At 51.1% G+C, this 21,793-nt stretch overlaps 2 protein-coding genes across 3 annotated transcripts in view; both read left to right on the top strand.

Annotated features, from left to right (window-relative positions):
- The window catches only part of ACBD3 (acyl-CoA binding domain containing 3), a 32,267-nt gene extending 25,728 nt beyond the window's left edge, over positions 1–6,539 (top strand). For both annotated transcript variants that reach the window (XM_030302308.1, XM_030302309.1), the window contains exons 7-8: positions 776–1,060; positions 4,378–6,539. In XM_030302308.1, the coding sequence (XP_030158168.1) occupies positions 776–1,060; positions 4,378–4,589 (497 nt within the window). In that variant the 3' untranslated portion in view covers positions 4,590–6,539. The remainder of the gene's footprint in view (positions 1–775; positions 1,061–4,377) is intronic.
- Positions 6,540–18,357: 11,818 nt separating this feature from the next.
- LOC115505514 lies at positions 18,358–20,514 on the top strand. The gene is made up of 3 exons (XM_030303153.1): positions 18,358–18,447; positions 18,772–19,236; positions 19,327–20,514. The coding sequence occupies exons 1-3, from the start codon at positions 18,358–18,360 to the stop codon at positions 19,411–19,413; spliced, it is 642 nt and encodes a 213-aa protein (XP_030159013.1). The 3' UTR covers positions 19,414–20,514.
- The last annotated feature ends 1,279 nt before the right edge of the window (positions 20,515–21,793 follow it).

Here is a 21,793-nt window from a genome sequence, read left to right as displayed (position 1 = left end):
TGAGCTCCTTTAGAATAGCGCCTAGAACTTGACTTCAGAGGTCAAGAGTGTTGTTGTTGTTGTTGTTGTTTTTGTTTGTTTGTTTTTGACAGAGTGATTGAAGTCAAAGCCCGGTTTTCTTTGTCCAGATCCAAAAGTGAATTTATTCCTAAATCCAGATCTCCCTTCTTTTTCTTCTTTTTTTTTTTTTTAAGTTTGTTTATTTTGAGAGAGAACGTGTGTGCACATGAGTGGGGGAGGGGCAGAGAGAGAGGGAGAGAGAGAATCCCAAGCAGACTCCACACTGCCAGTGTAGAGCCCAACATAGGGCTCGAACCCATGAACTGTGAGATCATGACCTGAGCCGGTCAAGAGCTGGATGCGTAACCGACTGAGCCATCCGGGGCCCCCGGGTCTCCCTTCTTTATTAGAATATTTTCCTGGGTCCAGCTACGAGTTTTCCAGGGTCAGTCTTAAATCCCCATACATAATCGGAGTGTTGGGAAAAAAAAAAAAAAAAATCACTTCTTAGATTGTGGATTGCATTTGTCCCCTGAAGTGGTGCGGTGGCCTCTGGATAGCTGGTGACATTGGCAGATGTAGCCAGTGGGGGGAGACTTCCACGGGAAGCCCATATGTTCCTCGGAGTCCTCAACCCCAAGCACAACTGAGGTAGACCAGATGGCCCTTGGTGCGCCTGCCTGGGACGGGCAGGGGCGGTGTGCGGGTTCGGTGCCTGCAGGTGAAGGCTCGTCCTCTTCAGCGTGTGTCATTCCTGCATTCCTGTTGTCTTTAGAATCTCTTCCAGTAATAGCAGCTCCGTCCATGTGGACACGACCCCAGATCAAAGACTTCAAAGAGAAGATTCGGCAGGACGCGGACTCCGTGATTACAGTGGGCCGAGGAGAAGTGGTCACCGTTCGCGTCCCCACCCACGAAGAGGGATCGTATCTCTTTTGGGAATTTGCTACAGACAATTATGACATTGGATTTGGGGTGTACTTTGAATGGACAGACTCTCCAAACACTGCTGTCAGCGTGCACGTCAGCGAGTCCAGTGACGACGACGAGGAAGAGGAAGGTAAGGCCGTGGGTCCGCAGTGGCAGGTGCCGAGGGGGGTGGGGGGTGTCACGCGTCAGCCCGCCTCGTGCTTCTTGGTTAACGCTTTTGCGACAGGGATTCGTGTTTTCGTTAGTGTGACCTTAGCCATAAAGGCTGAGGGACGGGCCAGCCTCCCGGAAGGGACTGGGGCCTGAACGGGACATTGTTGTAGTGCCCAGCCGGGCTCTCTGGCAGGGGGCTGTTTTACTGCCTCCTGAATAGTGTTTTACTTTGAGCATTTTGTGTTGAAAAGCCAAATGTGCAAGATGATTCTGAAAATTTTTTAAAGAGTAAGCAAGAAATTCTGCCAACTCTGGAATTTACTTAAATTTACATTTCTGATCATTCGCTTTTTTGATTTTACTCTTAAGACTTTGTTTTTACATAGATACAGAAGCTCATGCCAGAATATCGTAGCTAAAGAAAAATTTCAGCCATTCCCCATTTTACAGGAAAGTAATTTTTTATTTTCTCTAAGTAAGCAAAATGGAGTGTTTCCAAGAGCAGTGTAAACTCTCTCGTCTGGGAGGTAGGTTATAAGATACACGCTTACTAATTGAGAAGATGGTCTCCTTGGTTTTGTTTGCATGGAAGTGAGAGCCCAGGGCTTGTGCGCGTACTAGTTGGGCGCTTGTCAGCTCGGTGGAGGGCGGCATGGGAGGAATGTCCTGACCGTGACAGTGGAGAGGCACCTCCTCCGTCCTGGGGCCCAGCTCACCTTTCGGCTGACTTGTGAACAGACCGTTTGTCCTGGAGAGGGTTGGCGGTGTTTCACGGAGATCCCGCTGGGGTAGATTAAAAGAGGTAGTTATAGGGAGGCTAAAAGTTGAGTCGGCTTTCAAGGTGGGCCGTGGGACCACATCACCGCACGTGCGCACACCTGGCCCTCAGGTCACTTACGGAAACACACGCGTGGGCCCGGGGCCTGGAGGGGGAGCTCTTGTCTTCACGTGGCATTCTGTTCACAGCAGCCTTGTCTCGGGGTGGAGGGGGGCAGCAGCGAGAGAAAGCATTGCCCGTGCACGCTGCTGCCTGCACCAGAAGGACGGGCATCGCAGGAGTCTGGGAAGGGGAGCTTGTGTGCGGACGGTTGTGATTCTGAAGGGCTTTGTGAATCAGAGAGAGGCATTCTCGGTTCAGAAGGAGACAGATTTCTCCAGGCCTGCCTGCTGGAGCCTCTTAGAGGGAGGTTGCTTCCCGGTGTGAGCCCTCCGCTGAGTCGTTTGGGGGCTCTCGATTTTGGGAAGGGCGCTGGTAAAAAGGGCTGGGGTCCGGTGCCTGTCCAGAGGTGGGACCGTGACCCCGGACCTTTGCCCTAGCATTCGGTGCCCCTCGGGTGGGAATGGAGTCCCCGGTGCCTGTGCTGTTCCCAGTCATGAGATGGTTGCCATCTGCAGCTAATCCATTCGTCCCTCTGTGTGGACAGAGACCGCAGTGAGGATTTCCGGCTCCCGGGAGATGTTTGCCAGGAGAGAGAGCCTGTCTCCTTTGGGAGATGAGCTCCCAGGCCGCGTTTGTCCGCGTGCCCCCTTGCAAAGGCCACTGCGCTTTTGATGGGGGTCCTCGTAGCTTGGTTTAAGGAGGAGGGGCAGGCCAGTCCTCCCGTTCGTTGTCTTGGTTTTTCTCCACTCGGGCTTGAAAGCCAGAGGGGTTGGTTTCCTCTGTGGCCGGTAACTCCTTCCTGTCCGGATTCGTCACTGGCATTAGTGTTGCCAGGTCCCGAGTCTTTGCTTAACTGACGAAAGGTGCACTGCTCATGTATCCCAGCGGCCTCCAGTTTTACAGATTTTGAACAGAATCGGGATCCTGGGTTAATGGACCAATAATCCATGGGTATCCTTATAGGCAAGGGTTTGCATTTTGTTTTGTTTTGTTTTTTATTTTTTTTTTAACGTTTATTTATTTTTGAGACAGAGACAGAGCATGAACGGGGGAGGGTCAGAGAGAGAGGGAGACACAGAATCCGAAACAGGCTGCAGGCTCTGAGCAGTCAGCACAGAGCCCGACGCGGGGCTCGAACTCACGGACCGCGAGATCGTGACCTGAGCCGAAGTCGGCCGCTTAACCAACTGAGCCACCCAGGCGCCCCAAGGGTTTGCATTTTGAATGACTCTGTATTTCCCATTTGCAAACACTTCAGTATTGCTGCGATAAAGCAAATTGGATTTGGGCCTATTTTATCAGAGTGTCGTTTGCTCTTTTTTTTTTTTTTTTTTTTTTTTATTTTTTTTTTTTAAAACAGTCTTAGACTTACAGAGAAAAGTTGCAGATAGTACAAAGAGTTCCTATGTACGCGCACCCAGCTTCCCCTGTTGCTAGCATCCGTGTTGTACTGTGGTACGTTCATTGTCACCGATGGACCCATGTGGCTACGTCGTCATGAGCTCAAGGCCGTTATGTATTCAGATTTCCCTAGTTTTTGTCTAACGTTCCAGGATCCCATCCGGGATGCCGCATTACATTGAGTCACCCTGTCTCATTCAGTTCCTCTGGACCGGAAGACTTTCTCAGACTTGCCTGGTTTAAATTCCTGACGACAGCCCTTGCGCGGTTAACTGCCGTGGCCGGAATTCACCGTGCCGAGTTAGGAACCTGCATGTTCCTCTGACCTGCTTTCCCGACAGTGTTTATGTTCAATACGTGAAACCGATTTTAAGCTGGTTCGACGTTGTTCTCGCTCGCTCTTTTTTCCTAACCTCATCTCATTACAGTTCGGGAACTATTCCCAGGGGCAAACCCAGAATCAGAGCTCGTGTTTTGCCACTGGGATCATCCCTGGGTTACACGGGCCTGTGATGACAGTAATGGGCTTTCAGAGTATCTCTCGGTGCCTACCTCTACTGTGGCTTCCCCATTTTACTCTTTATATCTAAGATCGACAGAAGGTAACAGTCCTTCGGTCCCCCTTCCCGAAACGGGGTTTTCATATTGTCGAGGAGGGAGAGAACGAGAGCTTCGTTTCCCTTGGTGTCGCTCGGACAGCGAGATGCCGCCCACCTGGAGGAAGAGGAGGCTGGCTGGGTGCGGACAGGGAGGGAGGACCGGGGCTCCGAAGCGGGAGCGGTTGTCAGAGTCCAGGGGGAGAGAGGGCGCCGGCCGCCCGCACCCCCCGATTGTGGCTGCTCAGGGAGAGGAGTGAGCGAACCAAGGAAGGCGGGAATAAGCCCGCGTGCGAAAGTCACAGATGGCTCCGGAGAGTTCCCGATGAGCAGTTTCTCGAAGGATGGGGTTTCGGTGCTGGACGCACGTGGCTTTCCCGGACCCGTTCACTGACGTGCCTCCGTTCTTTCCCACAGAGAACGTCAGCAGTGAGGAGAAAGCCAGAAAGAACGCCACCAAGCCCCTGCTGGACGAGGTCGTGCCTGTGTACCGACGGGACTGTCACGAGGAGGTGTATGCCGGCAGCCACCAATACCCAGGGAGAGGAGTCTACCTCCTCAAGTTTGACAACTCCTACTCTTTGTGGAGGTCAAAGTCGGTCTACTACAGAGTCTATTATACTAGATAAAGATGGTGTCGCAGAGTCTGGAGTCTAGGGTTGGGCAGAAGACGGCACTTGGTTCGGAATTTCTTTTGACTTTTGTGGAGCATTGCAGTCAGCGTCTCCCCTTTTGATTTTGGTCTGATGGTCCGTGAACTCTCGTCGGGACTCAGGGTTTCCTTGAGACTCTAGCATTAATCCTCTGGGGTTAGAGGGAGTCCTCGGACCCGTCCGGCCCTTGGGTGCCGACCGGCAGGGTCGCTAGTGGATGCAGAAGTTACGCGAGCAACGTGTGAAATCTACAAGGTCTCCGAAATAAAACCTCCCCACGTTGACCCCACCCGGCTGACGGTGAGTCCATTGCTGCCCGCTGCACGCGGTTGACGAGAGCCCATGGTCACGGTGACCTCGGATCGGAAATCCTTACGTTCGCAGTCTGCCTGAGGTGCAGCTGACTTGGACGAAGGTCATCGTTTTGAAATGAAGGTCATCGTTTTGAAAACTTACAGACTCAAGACCCCACAGGTTATAATAGAAAAGTTGCCTCGATTCGCTTTTGTTCTGAATGACCCAGATTGTCTTTGCTTTGAGTACGGCTGTCTAGTTCAGAGGCCTGTTACAGAGAATTATTTTCCGAGATAATCTTAAGAACGTTCAAAGCCGATTGGTAATTGAACCGTCAAGACACACAACACCTCAGAGGTCCATGTTGTTAGCAGGCCTCTGCAAACTCGGGTCCTTTTCTCTCCCTCCGGGACTCCCCCCTACCGGTGACAAAGCAGAATTAATTCATTTTTGTCTCGATTTGGCTTTGTAGAGCATCTCAAATTGAACCTGTTTTCTACACGAGCATATAGTTAGGGGGTTTTGTAAACTCAAATTGACACCTACTGAATTAAAGTATGTAAAATCACTTCAGTACAATTGAGTGTATGGGGAGTGACGTTGCACTAAAAGGAAATCACTGCCAGAGACAGTCCGTTTTCCTTTCCTGTGTTCATGCTTAGGCACGAACCCTACCCAGTTCCGGTGGGGAATCGCGTACTGGAGAGAATTGGAAAAACAGATGCCCATGCTTAAATTGTTCTATAGCTTTAATCTGCATTATGTCTTTGTGGATGGGAAGAGGACACCTTCGTGTCCCTTACCGAGAACATATATGGATAAACAGCCGCAAGTTGGTAGAAGTGATGGACTAGCGTAGAGATTCTTGTTTTCAGGAGGGAGGGTGGTGTAGATAGAACGTGACCGAGACGGCACTACACGCGAAACGTTACTGGATGTCGTTACTGAAATACTTAGATTTTTAGATTTTTAAAACTTCAGATCTTAAATCACTTCTTGTAGGAGGGTCTCCGTTGATTAAGCTGCGTTCTATACAGTTCACTACACGGGGGGCTGTTTGTCGTGTGTGCGTTTCTTTTCTGGTTTTTAATACCTGGTTTTGTACATACCTAACCCTCTTCTCTTTTGGTTATTCGGAAACTGGATTATTTTCTCCTCTGAGCAGTGCTTGATTTGTGTTCTTTAATTTGGATTCACTGGTTCCAGCTCAAAGACGTCCACACCGTTCTGTCCAGAACACGTTCAGGCTGTCCATGCGCGTGCGCGTACGTACGGTAGAGGAACCATGGGGTTAGGCGCTTCTTGGCTTTTTTTTTTTTTTAACGAGAAAATACTGTATTTAAAATGTAAAATAAACTTTTAAAAAGCAGGCACTAATATATATTTCTTCCAGCCTCTGAGTACAGATTTGTTCTTGCCCATGTTAAGATAAATCGTCTTCTGAAAAGACCCTCGTTCTCGGGAGCGGTTTATGTCACTTTACGTAGCGGTGGTTCGTCATGTGCTCACGTCAGAACATTTTTGGTTTTAGACTTTTCTATTGCCTTTGGCTGTTGATTAGTACAGTACAAGTGCGATTTCAAAAAGATCTTGAAAATAATATATTTAATCAATTAAAATGTTTACCTGTAACCTGTTGACGTTTCATTGATACCGTTACTCTCGGAAGCGTTAGTTCCGTATTGCCTCATTTTAGACGGACCAGAAGCGATGTTCTAAATGATCTTTCCTGTTTTAAGAAGTTAAAAACCAACAACAAACTATTTCTGACTGATTATTGATAGTTTTTGCCATGAATTATCCCGGTGAGTGAAAATAGATTTTGAACTTTCCTGACTTATGACGGAAAGAGTTCTTGAGGACGTATAAAATCGTTTTCCCTGTACAACCACGTGTGTAGCGCATTCCTTGAAGGACGTGGGGACCACCCGCTTTCAAATAGCTCTGAGGTGTGACGCCCAAGAAGTACCCATCAGGGGAGTTCCCCGGTCCGTATCACGCGGAGTGCCAGAAGCTCCTCTAAAAATGACCCCACTGAGACGCAGGGCGACTCGGACCTTAAATTTAAATTCTGTTTGGTTGAAACTTGGAGACACAGAATGAGGTGGTCATTCTGAGCTGTTGGGGTTCCGGGAAGCCAGACCAGAGAACAGCTGAGAGCTGTTGATGTGTGAGCACATCCTGGACCGTGCCGCTGAGCCCTGACCGTCTGCCTTCCGGAAGGGGAGAAGCAGCCGGTTCGAAATACGCGACTGCTGATAATTCACTGGCAGTCTGCAGCCAAACCTGTCTTTCCCCAAGCTCAATCCAGCACTCCTGTCTGCTGCCCAAATATGTGTGCATGTGATCTACTCGGGGTAGAGCGAATCTTAACTTTATTTCCCTTCACTTAATTTTTCAAAAATGTGTACTGATCAGAGTTGCAGTTTGATCTCGCATATTATTTGCCTAGGATTCTTTGACCTTCCTATTCAAAGTTTTTGAAATCAACTTGGTTATTGTCCTTTTGACACCCTTATTTTGAACTTATTACGTGATCGCTGTCTCAGGTACTTAACCGTTTTGCCTGATTTCTCTTGTAACGAAAGAAGCATTGGCTCCATTTCCATTAGCTGACGTGCCCCTTAGTAGGTTGTGATTTGATTAGGATACTTAATCTAAGTACCGGGAAACCAGCTGGCTGGCTTCTCCAGAATTGACCTTGGCATTTGGACTCAGGCCATCACACGTGGGATAACAGTATGTAAACCAGAGCACTTAACTCCTTCCTTGTAGTTCTCTAACCAGGCCTTAAGCGTGATTGCCCCGTTCAGCCTGGCGCTGAACTGGCAACTTGCAAGTCTGTGAAGAGAGCAGGTACAAATTTGATTACAAGTGCTGATTTGTTTTAACCTTTCTTTAATGTCGTGTCTGTACAAGTCCAAGTTTTTCCCCTTTGCCAAGATCACTAACTTAAATATCTCGTTGAAGGTGACATAACTTTTTTTCTTTTTTTTTTTTAGGTGTGGCAAAATAGAGAAATGTAAACCTGGTTTTCGTAAGGCCTGCGTTTTGCAACTTTTAGAATTCCAGTCTGTGTTAATGGGGGATTTTCCTTTTACTGAGTGTAGGTCAGCCGTGTTCTTGCCATCGGCTGGGTCTCTTCCACAGAGTGCTTCTTTGGCCATTTTTCTGTGAATTGAACCTTTGAGGTTGCTTCTGATTTTTCATCCTAAGTGCTGTTCCAGTGAGCACTCTTTTACGTGTCTTTCCGCACATCTGCAGGGGTTTTTCAGTAGATACTGAGAAGTGAGAACTGCTGGATCATGAGTTCTGTGCATTTTTAATTTTAATACACCCTGCCAAATTGTCCTCCAGAGTGGCTGAACTAATTTCCCCTCCAGCTCCATAGTGTCCGAGAAGATACTGCTTTTTCCAACCCTTGATTATCATCAGACTTCAGTCTAAGTCTATCCGACGGGTGAAAGATGAAGTTTCATTTTCATGTGTGTTTCCCTGATAACCAGTAAGGTGAAGCATCAATTTTTATTGGTCCTTTGTATTTCCTCTCCTATAAATTGCCGGTTTGTGTCCTTTGACCCATTTTTCAATTAGATCATTTTTATATGGATTTATTAGCATTAAAAATATAGGCTGTATGCTAATCATTCATTAGATGTAAGTATTTCTTCCAGTTTCTTGCAGGTCTGTTAATTTTGTTTGTGGCGTTAGGTGTGTTTATACGTGTCTGTGTTTGGTCGTAGACATCCTAAACCACATTGTTAGTTTTATTCAGCTTTTTCGTTTATGACTTCTGTTTGTGTCCATAGATAATATATATGTATATATATATATATATCTGCTTCTGAGCTCTGTCCCATTTATCTGACAATTCAGTGTGCTAATACTATAAATTACTGTAGTTTTAAAATATATTTTCATACAAGGCAACTCTCCCCTGGGTTTTTTTTTTTTTTTTTGATGCTTTTTCTTTACTATTTTTGAACCATTTTTCTGTATGAACATTTAATCATTAGCCTGTCATATGTCATGAGAAACCTTCGTGGGATTTACTTTGGAATATTGTAGTACTTTCTAGGTTGATTGAGAGAGCTTAGATTGCCTTCATAGAATATTGAGGGGTGCGTGGGTGGCTCGGTTAAGCATCTGACTTTTTTTTTTCTATTTAAAAAAAAATTTTTTTTAACGTTTATTTATTATTGAGAGACAGAGCATGAACAGGGGAGGGGCAGAGAGAGAGGGAGACACAGAATCGGAAGTAGGCTTCTGAACTGTCAGCACAGAGCCCTTTGCGGGGCTCGAACTCACAAACTGCAAGATCATGACCTGAGCCGGAGTCGGACACTTAACCGACTGAGCCACCCAGGCGCCCCTAAGCATGTGACTTTTGATTTTGGCTCAGGTCATGATCCCCAGGGTCATGAGATCTAGCCCTATGTTGGGCTCCATTTTGGGCGTGGAGCCTGCTTAAGATTCCCTCCCTCCCTCCCTGCCCCTCCTCTGTTCATGCATACATGCACCCATGTGTGCTCTCTTAATTTTTTTTTAAGTTTATTTAAAAAAAAATTTTTTTTTAATGTTTATTTTTGAGAGAGACAGAGACAGAATGTGAGTGGGTTAGGAGCAGAGAGAGAGGGAGACACAGAATCGGAAGCAGTCTCCATCCAGGCTCTGAACTGTCAGCGCAGAGCCCGACACGGGGCTCGAACTCACGAGCCGTGAGATCATGACCTGAGCCGGAGTCGACGCTCAACCGACTGAGCCACCCGGGCGCCCCTTAAGTTTATTTATTTTTGACAGAGACAGAGTGCGAGCATGAGCTGGGAAGGGGCAGAGAGAGAGGGAGACAGAATCGGAAGCAGTCTCCCTCCACGCTCGGAGCTGTCAGCACAGAGCCCGACACGGGGCTCAAACTCACGAACCGTGAGATCATGACCTGGGCCGAAGTCGGACGCTTAACCGGCTGAGCCACTCAGGCGCCCCCTTAAATTTTTTTTTTAAACGATAAATAAAAGATTGATAGTTCCGTGTTCTTAGGTGGTATTTTCAGTAGCAGAGATGGAAAACACAGCCCTGTAGCGGTCTTCCCTGCCGTCATTAGTTAATGATGCGGGCTAACCTGGGACAACAGAGGCTCGAAAATAAAGTAGCTCAAATAAGATCATTTGATCTTACGAACAGGCCAGAGGAGGCAGACAATGCAGGGCGAATCTGTCTGGTACGTCATGAGGTGAGTGAGAGCCCCGAGTTTCTCTTAACTTTAGAGAGAGTGGGGGAGAGGAACAGAGACAGGTTCAAGCAGGCTCCGTGCTCAGGGCAGAGCCTGACACAGAGCTCAATCCCGTGACCCTGGGGCCCGGGAAATCAAGGGCCCGGATGCTCAACCGAGTGAGCCGCCCAGGCGCCTCCCCCAGGTTTCTTTAATCTTGTTTCCCCACAGCACCATCCCCTGGGATGGTGGTGTTTTGTGTGCATGGTTAGAAGCAGACCTGCCTAGGGGCGCCCGGGGGGCTCAGTGAAGCGTCCAACTCGTGGTCTCGCACAGGCCATGATCTCACGGTTTGGTTTGTGGGATCGAGCCCCATGTCGGGCTCTGTGCTGACAGCGCGGAGCCTGCTTGGGATTCTCTCTCTCGCTCTGTCTCAAATAAATTGAAGAATAAAAAAGCAGGCTTGCCTGGAACACATTTCCACTTTCGGGGTGGGGTGCATGCCCACTATTAAGGAGAGCACCCTCACTTCTCTTCCTTTTCCACCCACAAGTACTGAGTTCCATGGCCCCCTCTAGCTGCAGACTCGCGCCCAGCCAAAACTCAAGACACGGCGTGTCTGCTCTGAAAAAGGAGTGGACAGACTGCATTTGTCAGGTGAGTGTTGAAATACGTAGCTCTTGTTAATTTTTTTTACCATTACAAGAGTCCTACTCATTGTGGAAAATTTAGACAGTATATACAGATGAAAAGCAGAAAACTAAAATTATAAACTTACCACTAAGAATAGCTGTCATTTGGGAATTTCCTTCTGGTCTTTTTTCCCCCTAATTTTCAGTTAACAAAAATCTAGCATTCGGAAAAGTGTGCGGTATGAGACTCACGTACCTAGCACCCACACTGGTCACATTTGCCTTTTTTTTTTTTTTTTTCTTCTTTGCCTTCCGTGCTTCAGAGCTTGTCTAAGTATTAAAACGTTAATGAAAGAGTTTGATCCCTATGGACCTTTTCCTGATTACACTTGCTCTTTCCTCCTTCCAAAGATTGTTACCCTGATTTTGATGTTTTAATTCCATATGATTATAACAATGTATGTTGCCAGAAAAGGGAGATAATATGGTTATGCAGAATGCTTTTGAACTTTATATGAAATCCAAGGAGATAAGTACACATTTCTACATTCTCCCTTAATACACTCTGTAGCTTTCTTCACTTGAAAGTTATTTTGTGGGGCATCTAGGTGGCTTAGTCGGTTAAGCTTTTGGCCCTTGATTTTGACTCAGGTTATGATCTCATGGTTGTGAGATCGAGCCCTGCGTCAGGCTCCGCACTGAGTGTGGGAATGTTTATTAGAGAGAGAGAGGGAGGGCACCTGAGTGGAGGAGGGGCAGAGAGAGAGGGAGACAGAATCCCAAGCAGGCTTTGCACTGTCAGCACAGAGCCCAATGTGGGACTCGAACTCCCAGAACCGTGAGATGATGACCTGAGCCAAAGTCAGACACTTAACCGACTGTGCCACCCAGGAGCCCCACTACATAGACAGTCAAATAATTTACAAAAAAGTGACTAGATGTAAAAAAATTTAGCAAGTACACACTCCATACTAAAAAAGTCAACTGAACAACTGGAAATTGCAATTAGAGGGAAAAAAAAAGTACCATTTATAATATCAAAAAACATAAAATACCTAGAAATAACTCTAAAAAAAATGTTTAAGAATTGTACAGTATAAATCACAAACTACCGCTGAGAAAGTTAAAGACTTAAATAAATGGATATATACCATGTTCATGAACTGGAAGACCCAATAGTGTTAAGATGTCAGTTCTCCCACACATATGATTGATTCATTCATTCCTTCACTCATTCTAAAAGTAATCACCGTATCCAACATGAGGCTTGAACTCATGACCCTGAGTTCAGGAGTCCCACGCTCTACTGACTGAGCCAGCCAGAAGCCCCTATGATCAGCTCGTTTTTGACAAAAGATGCCAAGGTAATTCAAGAGGAAAGATCGTTTTTTAAATAAATGGTGGCAGAACAAGCAGGAGACAGGAGACCATGACAACAACACAGCTAAAATAAAAACGGTCACTCTTGAGGGGCGCCGGCACTGGGCGGCAGGGGGGAACGTGGGGACTCAGTCGGTTAAGCGTCCGACTCTTGATTTCAGCTCAGGTGAAGCCTGATTTCAGTGTGAAGCCTGCTTCGGATCCTATGTCTGTCTGTCTGTCTCTCTCTCTCTCTCTCTCCCCTTCCCCCGCTCGCACACACGCTGTCTCTCAAAAATAAACATTAAAAAAAAAAGAAAAAAGACTGTCTGTAGAAGATGATGTCCTCCATAAAGATGGTTCTTTCTTTCCAGTCTGTATGCCTTTTATTTCTTTTTCTCGCCTATTGTACTGGGTAGGATCTCTCCAGTACAATGTTTAGAAAGAGTAGGAAGAAGTCCTTTCTTCTTTCCATCTTAAAGGGAAGACATTCAGTCTTGAACCATTAAGGATGATGATTGCTCTAGGCTTTTCTTTATCAGGTTGAGGAAGTTCCCATCAACTCTTAGTTTGCTGGGAGTTTTTATTATATGTTGAATATTGCCAAATGCTTTTTCTGCATCTGCAGAGATGAGATCACGTGACTTTTCTTTGTTAGCCTGTTGCTGTGGTAAAGTACGCTGATTTCTTTTCAGATGTTGAACCAACTTCATATTTCTAGGATAAACCCCACTTGGTAATGATCCTTTTTATATACTCCTGGATTCAATTTGTTAATACCTATGAAGGATTTTTATGCCTGTGATCATGAATGATATCAATATGGAGTTTGTTTTCTGGTAGTGTGTTGGTCTGCCTTTGGTGTCACTAATGAAGGCCTCATAAAATGAATTAGGAAGTATACTCTTCTATTTGCTGGAATAGTTATTCTTTAAATTTTGGGAGAAATCTCCAGAGAAGCCACATGTAGGCCTGGAATTTTATTTATTGATTGATTTTACCTGTGAATTCCTTTTCTTTGATGTGTATATTTGGGTTATTGGTGTCTTCTTGAGTGGAGCTGCTTTGTAGTTTTTTCCTTTCAAGGAATTTTTCCATTTTATCAACTCACTTCTATGCATAAATTCTATCATAACTTTTCACATTATATACTATCTTGATCTGTAGTGTTGTCTTCTTTTGTTCCCATAGGTAATTTCTGTCTTCTCTCTTTCTTGATCTCGTTGGCTAGAGAAATATAAATTTATTGATTTTCTCAAAGAATAAGCTGTTGGTTTCATTGATTTTTTTTTCCCTCTCATTGTCTCTATATTTTAAATTGAATAGATTCTACTTATTCATTCTTTTTGCTTATCTTGGGGTTAATTGTCCCCCTTTCCCACCAGTTTCTTAAGGTAGAAACTTAGGTTATTAATTAGAGATCTTTCTTTAATCTGAAGATGTAAATTGCCCGTTAAACTTTGGTTTAAAACACCGTATCCCGTAAGTTTGGTATTTGGCTTTTTTTTTTTTTTTTTTTTTTTTTTGCCTTCATTTAAAATACTTTCTAGTTTGTTGTGTGATTTCTTCTTTGATGCAGGAGTTATTTAGATAAGTGCATGGTTTCTTTTTAAATATTTGGGTATTTCCCGAATGTTTTTCTGTTGTTGGTTTGTAATTTAATTCCATGTGGGCAACATATGGAAGCTTGCAGAGCCCACATGGAGCTCTGTGCTTTGGAGCATCTTTTTGTCTGCCTCTTGGCTGTTTATATGTTTGCTCCAGAGAAACACCTATTCGAGTCCTTTGCCAGTTTTTAAATCGGGTCGTTTTGTCTTTGAGTCGTGGAGGTTCTTTGTATCCTGGGTAGCCATCCCTTAGCAGCTCTGTGATGAGCGAATATTTTCTCCCATGCTGTGGGTTGGACGGACGAATTTTGGGGAGGCCGTTGCTTTTTGACTGAGCGGCACGAGTCGGATTGCTAACCCCGTTCGACGACCAGCACAGAGGACGGAGAGGAGGGGCTGACACACCAGCCCACCCGCTGGACTTCAGAGTCCCCGTCCGGTCGGAGGGACGGCCCTGTCGAGGCTGGTGGCCGATCATCCTTTGAGGTGAGCGCTCGGTTAAGCGTTTCCTTTGCCGTCTCAAAGACGTTTATTTGAATGCTCTTCGAGGAGTTTCTGCCCTTGTTTGGTTTTTTTTTTTATGTTTTTTTTTTTTTTTTTTTCTCAGTCTGGGAGGAGACTGAGGGGCTCGGCCTGTGTTTTCCCCCACAGTGGTCGTCAGGGGTCCTCAGAGCCGAGCCTTTTGTAAATATGCAACCAGCGATAGCCTGAAGCCTCAGTTAATTGGGGTGGGGGGGGGTTGAGGAGTGACAGGGCTGATACCTGTCCCCAGAAGCCGTTCCTGGTGAGCTGCCTGGGAGAATGGGCCAGAATCTCTCCTGGAACAGGCTCATTTAGCTCTTTCGTATGATTAAATGCCTCAAAGGATTGGAAATCCTGCGGCAAACATTCACGTCCCATTTACCACTATTCTGTGAGTGTTGTCTCTGGCCGAGGGGCTGTCGGTGGAGTCGCGGGGGAAGCCGGCACAGAGCACGCGGACAGCCAGCCAGTCCTGGGCGATCACGTACGATGAAAGGGTTTTTGTTTCTCCTGGTCTAAAAGTGGTGTGCTGGAGTCTCGGGAGTACTTTCTGGCCCCATGTGCTAGTTGCTAGCGTCCGAACGGGCTGCCTGTGTCTTTTCCTCAGTTTCCCCGTCTTCCCAGGACGGCCGCTCCCACCCGTCACCCAGCGTGACGGGTGCGCACGGCCAGCAGCTCTGAGGCTGACGGGACGGTGGACTTCCCTGGGCCAGACTTGGGTTCCTTGCCCGTGAAGTAGGAGGGTCGGACCAGACGACTGACGTCTGAGATGCCCGTGACCGATCTTCCCTCCTGGGGGCTGGTTCGCAGTGCTGGCTCCCGGCCGTGATCTGAGTCCGGCCCCCAGACACGGAGGACAGGGAGGGACGGAGGAAAGAGGCCGCTCCAGGTGGGCAGGGGGCAGGTGCAGTGAACACAGGGAACTGACCTACGAGGCTGCAGGATGCTGGACCCCCGCACCTGCCCGCCACGTCCTAACAGTTCATAGAGTGGCCGCAATGGGGCTCGGTCACCCATACCCTCCAGATGGTCCCGGCGCCACATCTCTATCTCAAGGCCGTCCTTGGGGCAGCTTCCCGGAGAGGGCTCCCGGGGCCACATTCCAAGGACAGGAGAGGAGGTGAGGAGCCTCCGGGCGCGTGGGTCCATTCGTGCTGGTACCCCTACCACAGAGCTCTCCGTCCTCCACCCTGGCCAGAAACAGCCCCGGGTTCTGGAGACACATTTAAAGGAAAAATGAGCGGAAGCCAAGTCCAGACTTGTCACAGTCCCCAGCGGCCTGTCCCACCCCCTTCCAGCTACCCCACACCTCCCTCAAACGTGTCATTTGTGGCAGAACCCAAACTAGATTTGAAGCTACCATTTCACACGGGAACCCTGGTCTTCTCATCCTGTGGGCCTCGATATGTGCGCTCCAGTGGATTTACCATTTTCCTGTAAATACAGGCCCGTGACTGTGGTTCATTGGTAAGAGCGCCACTCGGGGCGCCGCGCCACCAACAAAGTGGGGACGAGGCTGCCGGCTCATGGAAGGGTTGCAGGACAGGCAAAGAGACGCAAGCCTGGAGCCTGTTTGTTGCACACACACCCCCCCCCCCCACCTCTGCTGACCTTGTCCCCGCCGCCCCCACCTGGCCGCGCTCCTCGTTAGCCCGGAAGCAGGTTCACGGTCGTCATAGAGGAAGAAAGCTCGAGTCCCCTGAGCCCCGCCCCCATTTGCTCCTGCCCGTTCTCCCCTCACCGCACACCGAGGAAGGAGTCCTGGCCTCTGCGGTCTCCACAAGAGGCTGGCTTGTGCCCCCCCCCCGCCCCGAAGGTCACCAACGATCTGTGGGTAAAGCTATCGCTACCTCTGTGCCCAGCTGCTTTACGGTATCTGACCCCAGTGACCGCTTGCTTCTTGAAGATCATTGCTCCGCTGGCCCCCAGTGTCCTGCTGGCGCTGTGCCGGTTCCTGGGCCACGGGTCTCTCAGGCCGGGGTTCCCGGGGACCAGGGGAGGCCGGTTTAGGGGCGTCCGCCTTTGTAATCCAGGAAATGGGAGATCCTGCTTGGCCCTCTTAGCTGGCGCGGAGAGATTTGTGTGTAAACGCCCTTGGCGGCCAGTAAGTGGGGGGCGCGCCCAGTTTGGAGACACAGTTACCCTCTGGAAACCTGATGAGCCAGATTTGGATGCGGGGGCCTTCTCCGCTTTCACCCACCTGCTCTGTGCCCAGGACCATCCGTCTCCCACCTCCAGCAACCACCAGCTCCTGCCGGTACCGTCAGGCCACCTTCAAACCCGAGTAAGGAGTGGGTGGTGTCCCTACAAGGAGTGTCGTTCCCCACCCCCACCCCCAGAGCAGGCGATGGGCCCGACGCCCCGGACTGTGCTGGGGAAGGTGGCTGAGTCTGTCGTTGAGGGGGACACCCGAGCATCTCAGCTTGACACTAGATGCTGTCGGGGACAGGGAGGTCACCAGGCCGCACAAATGCATTGTTGGGGCTCGGGAGCACTTTGGAGCGGGGACTCTACAACATTCAGTGACAAGTCACAGCAAATAGCCTTGAGCACCTGCCCTCGCGGTGTGGATGCCCGTGACACTGGGGCATCGAGCCAGCAAGGGCCCTGCCATCTGGCAGCCTTTTGGGCAGGGACACACCAAGTTGGGAGTCACTGCTTCACCCCCCTCCGCAGTCCCGGGGCTCTCTCAGTTTTAGCAAACCGTTCAGGCCCAAGCGAATCGGGACGGTCGGTCATCCCCAGCTTTGGGGTTGTGTTTCAGTGTCTGATGCTGTGAGACCCACCAAGCCAGGATGGAGTGACCTAAAACTACCTATGTCGGTAGCGAATCTGCAGCTCGGGTCGGGCCAGCCCATCGGTGCCCATCTCTGTCACCTCTGGGTGCGGCCACCAGAAGGCTCACTGCTGCCTCTGGCTCAGGCTGCCGTGACTCCACCAAGACTAGGACAGCGAGGCCTCGGCGTGTCTGGTTCCCTGCGGTCCCGCCGCCCAACATCTTCGGGGTAGGTGGACTTCTCCGCGGCGCTCAAGCGTGGAGGGTGGGTGAGATGTCCCTGGAGAGAGCATCCAGTGCCAGTGCGTGGACTGCCATCTTCGAACGTGGCTTCAGAAGTAGTCCCAGGCTCCCCAGATCCGAGGGGAGGAAACGGAGCACACACACCCCCCCCCCCATTGCACAAGTGTGCAAGGTCCCCCCGGGGTGGGGGTGCTCACCCGTCCTTGGGAAATCCTCTGGGCCACAGCTTGTCTCGCAGACAGAAGACTCTGGGGAGGGGATTCGAATCAGCCTGGACTCTGTTCTCCTCCACAACCCCCCTCCAGCACCTACAGTGTGCGGGAACTGGGGCTGGGGGCTAATGTTTCTCTGCAAATTCATGTTTTCTTAATGCTTATTCATTTTTGAGAGAGAGCGCGCGCACGTGAACTGCGGAGGGGCAGGGAGGGGGACAGAGGATGCGAAGCAGGGTCTGTACTGACCGCAGAGAGCCTGATGCAGGGCTCGAACTCACGAACAGAAAGATCACGACCTGAGCCGAAGTCCCAGGCTCAACCACCTGGGCCACACGAGTGCCGCTGCAAATTCATTTCTTTAACAAAGGCAGGCAGGAGTGCCAGTCCCCGGGTGGGCGCGGGGAGGAGGGGGAGACGTGGCCCTGCTGTGGGTGGGTGACCTGGCTGGGGGCGCTGAACTTGGAGACCGGGAGGTTGGGGATGGGACAGGAATCCTACTGCTTTCCTGGATAAAGGGGACAAGGATCACCTCCTCCCTCCCCTGGCTGCAGGCTGGGGGCTCCCGCGCGTCTCCCTCACGTCACCCTGTTTGGGAACCGACCCACTAGAGCAGGGCCCAGAACGCCTACTGTGGTCCATCCAGCGTCTCCTTCCTCTACCTGATGGCAGGCCCCCCGGGTGCGGCCATCCAGAGCCATCCCGAACCACGGTGCCCAGCGGAGAGAACCCCCGCCAGCTTCCCCTGCAGGGGCAAGTGACGGGGCGCGCGGACCCCGCAGTCGCTCCTGTGGGCCCCCGCTGGTGCTCCCGGAAGTGCAGTGAATCACGAGCCCGCGCCCCCCCCCCCCGGGGCCTCATGTTCCTGGCGTTGGCGCCCTCTAGTGGCCATGCCGGAGCAGCCCCGCACTGCCCGCTGGGAAGCGGGAGGCGCAGACTTGGGAAGCCTGGAGGCGGGAAGCGCAGACGCTGGGAAGATGGTGGCGCAGGAGGACGCCCGGCTCACCTGGTCCCGCTGATCGCTTAGATTCCACCCACATCGGCCTAAGTAACGCAGAAAACCGCCAGAAGACTAGCAGAACGGACTCTCCGGAGCCAAGCATAGACGAGAGGCCCACGGAAGAGGGTAGGAAGGCCGGAGAGCCGGTGCGCGCTGCACGGACTGGCGGGAGGGAGCGGCGCGCGCGGAGGGGCAGCCCGCCCGGCAAGGCAGAGCCCCCGGAGTCTGGCCGGCGAAAGCGGAGGGGCCGGACTGCGTGGGTTCTGACAGCCAGCGGGACTCACAACCTCTGGGATTTTAAAAGTCAGCATCTCTGCTCTCGGAGAGCGGGGAGGGGGGAGGGCGAGTGGACGCCAAGTCCTCCCTCTACAAAGACTGCGGGACAAAGAGCCGCGGGGATACCGGCCGGAACCACAGTTTGAAAAGCGCCTGGGGCCTACGGGAGGGAGTTGTTGAGCCTGGGAGGACAGACCTTGGCGGGGGAACAAAGGAGCTGGCGGGCGCCATTTCCCTCTCCCATCCCCCAGCGGAAATTCCAAAGGGAACCAGTTCCCGCCACCGAACTTGCACCGCGCAGTCCCCCAACGCTGTGCTTCTGGGGATCCATCCCTCCGCCGGGTCTGTCCTCCCGGTGCTGCAGGGCCCCTCCCGCCCCTGTGCGGATCCACCCCCTGGGATCCTCTCGGTCGGTTCGTGGCCAGATCCCATCGAAGCAGCACCACAAGCCTGGCAGTGTGCGAGCAGCCCAGACGGGCCACACCACTCCACAGTGAGTCCTGCCCCTGGGAGAGGGGAAGATAAGGTACACACCAGTGTGACTTCGGCCTCCCCACCAATAAACCTTTTTCCCCCCCGACAGCGCCGGGGAAGTGCCCTGCAGTTTGGAGCTACCGCATCTCTAGCAAACTCCGGGTCTGATCCAGTGCGCCCCAGACCGACCCACTAACCGCACAGGGACCCGATCCCGCCCACAGCAGTAGCAACTGCTACCGTAGCAACGGACACAGGGACGCCCCTGAAGCGCCATCTTCCCGTTAACAGGGGACACTGCACCGCGGGGCACTACAGGACCTGGTCTTCCTAAGGCCACTGCTTTAAGTGGGGGAGACGCAGCTGACTTTGTAACAGAGACACAGACGCAGCAGTGGACAAAATGAGGAGACGGAGGAATAGGTCCCAAATGAAAGAACAGAACAAAACCACAGCGAGAGACGTAACCAAAACGGAGACGTGTTCTGTAACTGATCTAGAATTCAGAGTAACCCTCCTAAAGATGTTGGCTACAGTCGAGGAAAGCCTGGAGAACATCCAGAAAGACCTAAAACACCTAAAAAAGGACCGGGAAGAGATGATCAACTCACTAAAAGAAACGAACAAGAGACCAGCTGGAAAAAATAAGAAAGAAGAGACCGGACAAGGGCAGAGCAGCAGCCCGGACAGAGTAATGGAAAGTCACCAAGCTGAGCCAGTGAGAGTGAGAAAAGTTGTGCAAGATGAGAACAGACCGAGGGAACTCCGCGACACCATCAAGCGTAACAGTCGAGTTACAGGGGTTGCAGCAGGAGAAGAGAGAGAAAAGGAGGCAGACCATTTATTTGAGGAGATAAAAGCTGAAAACTTCCTGAATCTGGGGAACGAAACAGAAACCCAGACCCAGGAGGCACAGAGAGCCCCCCAAAAAACCAACCCGTAGAGTTCCATACCAGGCCAGCCAGTAAATAAGATGGCAAAACCTAAGGATAAAGAGAGAATTTTAAAAGCATCAAGAGGAGAGAAAGCAATTACACCCAAGGAACGTCCCATAAGGCTATCTGGATTTTTCAGCGGAAACTTCAGAGACTAGAAGGGAGCAGCATGATCTATCCAGGTGCCAAGAGGCCAAAGTCTGCAGCCAAGAACACCTTCCAGCAGGGCTCCCCTTCAGAATAGAAGGAGAGAGAGAGTTTCCCAAACTAACAAAAGGGAAAGGAATTCACGGCAGGGAGGAAGACCAGCCACTTCCCTGTCACGCACAACGCCACTGGCCTGTGGGTCCCAAATCCACAGTCCAGCCACCCTCCTGCCTGAGTCTGCTTGTGGGCACTAAAAGAAACAAACCCAAACCTGGCCTCTTAGAATTTTGAAAATGGGGGGTGGGGGCGACTGGTCAGTACAGGGGCCTCTGGGGGTGGGGGGCGGGGTGGGGGGAGGGAGGCTTTCCTCTTATATACTCTTTCTGTACTTTTTTTTTTAAGTTTCTAAGACAAAAACAAAAAACAAAAACGTGTTGCCGTCCTCTGACTCCGCCCCTTCCTGGGCTACCAGGCCCCCAGTGGCCCTCTCCTCTCCCCTCGGGGTGCCCTCAGCCTGGGATGCTGGCGCCTTCCTACATCTCACGCCCAGCACGGGGCTCTGAGGCCTGTGTCTTGCTGCCCCAATTAAGGAGGGGGGGGAGGTTCCAGCGTCCACACCGCCTTCCTATGGGGAGCGATCCCCCTCGTGTGAGTCGCCAGGGGTGACAGGGTCCAGCTACCCTTTCACCCCCCTGGGGGGAGCTGGGGCGCAGAACCCAGACCCAGGGGGCGCACCGAGAGCTCCCCCTGGAGCCAGCGAGGCGGAGATGCAGGGACATGTGCCACCCGTCCCCCGACCAATAACTCTTCTGCTGAAGGTCGCCAGGGTTGGTCGTGATCGCCGGCCACCTCCCTGTGGGGCCGAGGCACCTTTCAGGGGTTCCTTCCAAGTGCCACAGGTGTGAGGGACACCTGATCGGAGCAGCGACCTGTAGTCTGCGGAGCGAGGGGCTGCGGCCTAGCAAGAAGGGTCAGGACCCAGGTGTTGGGGGTGGGGGGGGGTGGCCTTATGAAGGCAGTTTCCACAACCACAGGAGGCGATATGGCCGGGTTTTCAAAGTAGTTGAGGACCTAAGAGGCTTGGTGAGTTGTCACTTGGGAGCCTCATCCTGATAGGACCGACCGCGGTCGCCCTCAGCACGTCGCAGGAAGGAGCCGGAGAGAAGAGCCGCCGGGCCCACGTTGGCTGCTGCCGTGCTGTCCCTAGGTCCGCAGTAAGCTGCCACTTCCACGAGCCGTGAGCTTAGTACCCTTTCACCCAGGCTCGGCCCCGCTCCGCCCCGAGGGCCACCTCACAGGTGCCCTTTCTACCCTGTGGGACCCTCGGCCTTATTCCCTCCCCCCCCCCCCATTCCCCCAATACCTTGCCAACCTGCAGCCTCTGCTCCTCCAAGCGGTTCCCCCCCACCCCTCCCAGAAAGGCCCCGGGTACCTGCCAGGTTCAGGCCCCGGCCCCCACCCCCACCCCCCTTCCAGTCCTCTGCGCTCGGCCAC

The sequence above is a fragment of the Lynx canadensis genome, chromosome F1 (assembly GCF_007474595.2).
Source record: "Lynx canadensis isolate LIC74 chromosome F1, mLynCan4.pri.v2, whole genome shotgun sequence".
NCBI lineage: Eukaryota > Metazoa > Chordata > Mammalia > Carnivora > Felidae > Lynx > Lynx canadensis.
This window is presented reverse-complemented; position numbering and strand designations above follow the sequence as displayed.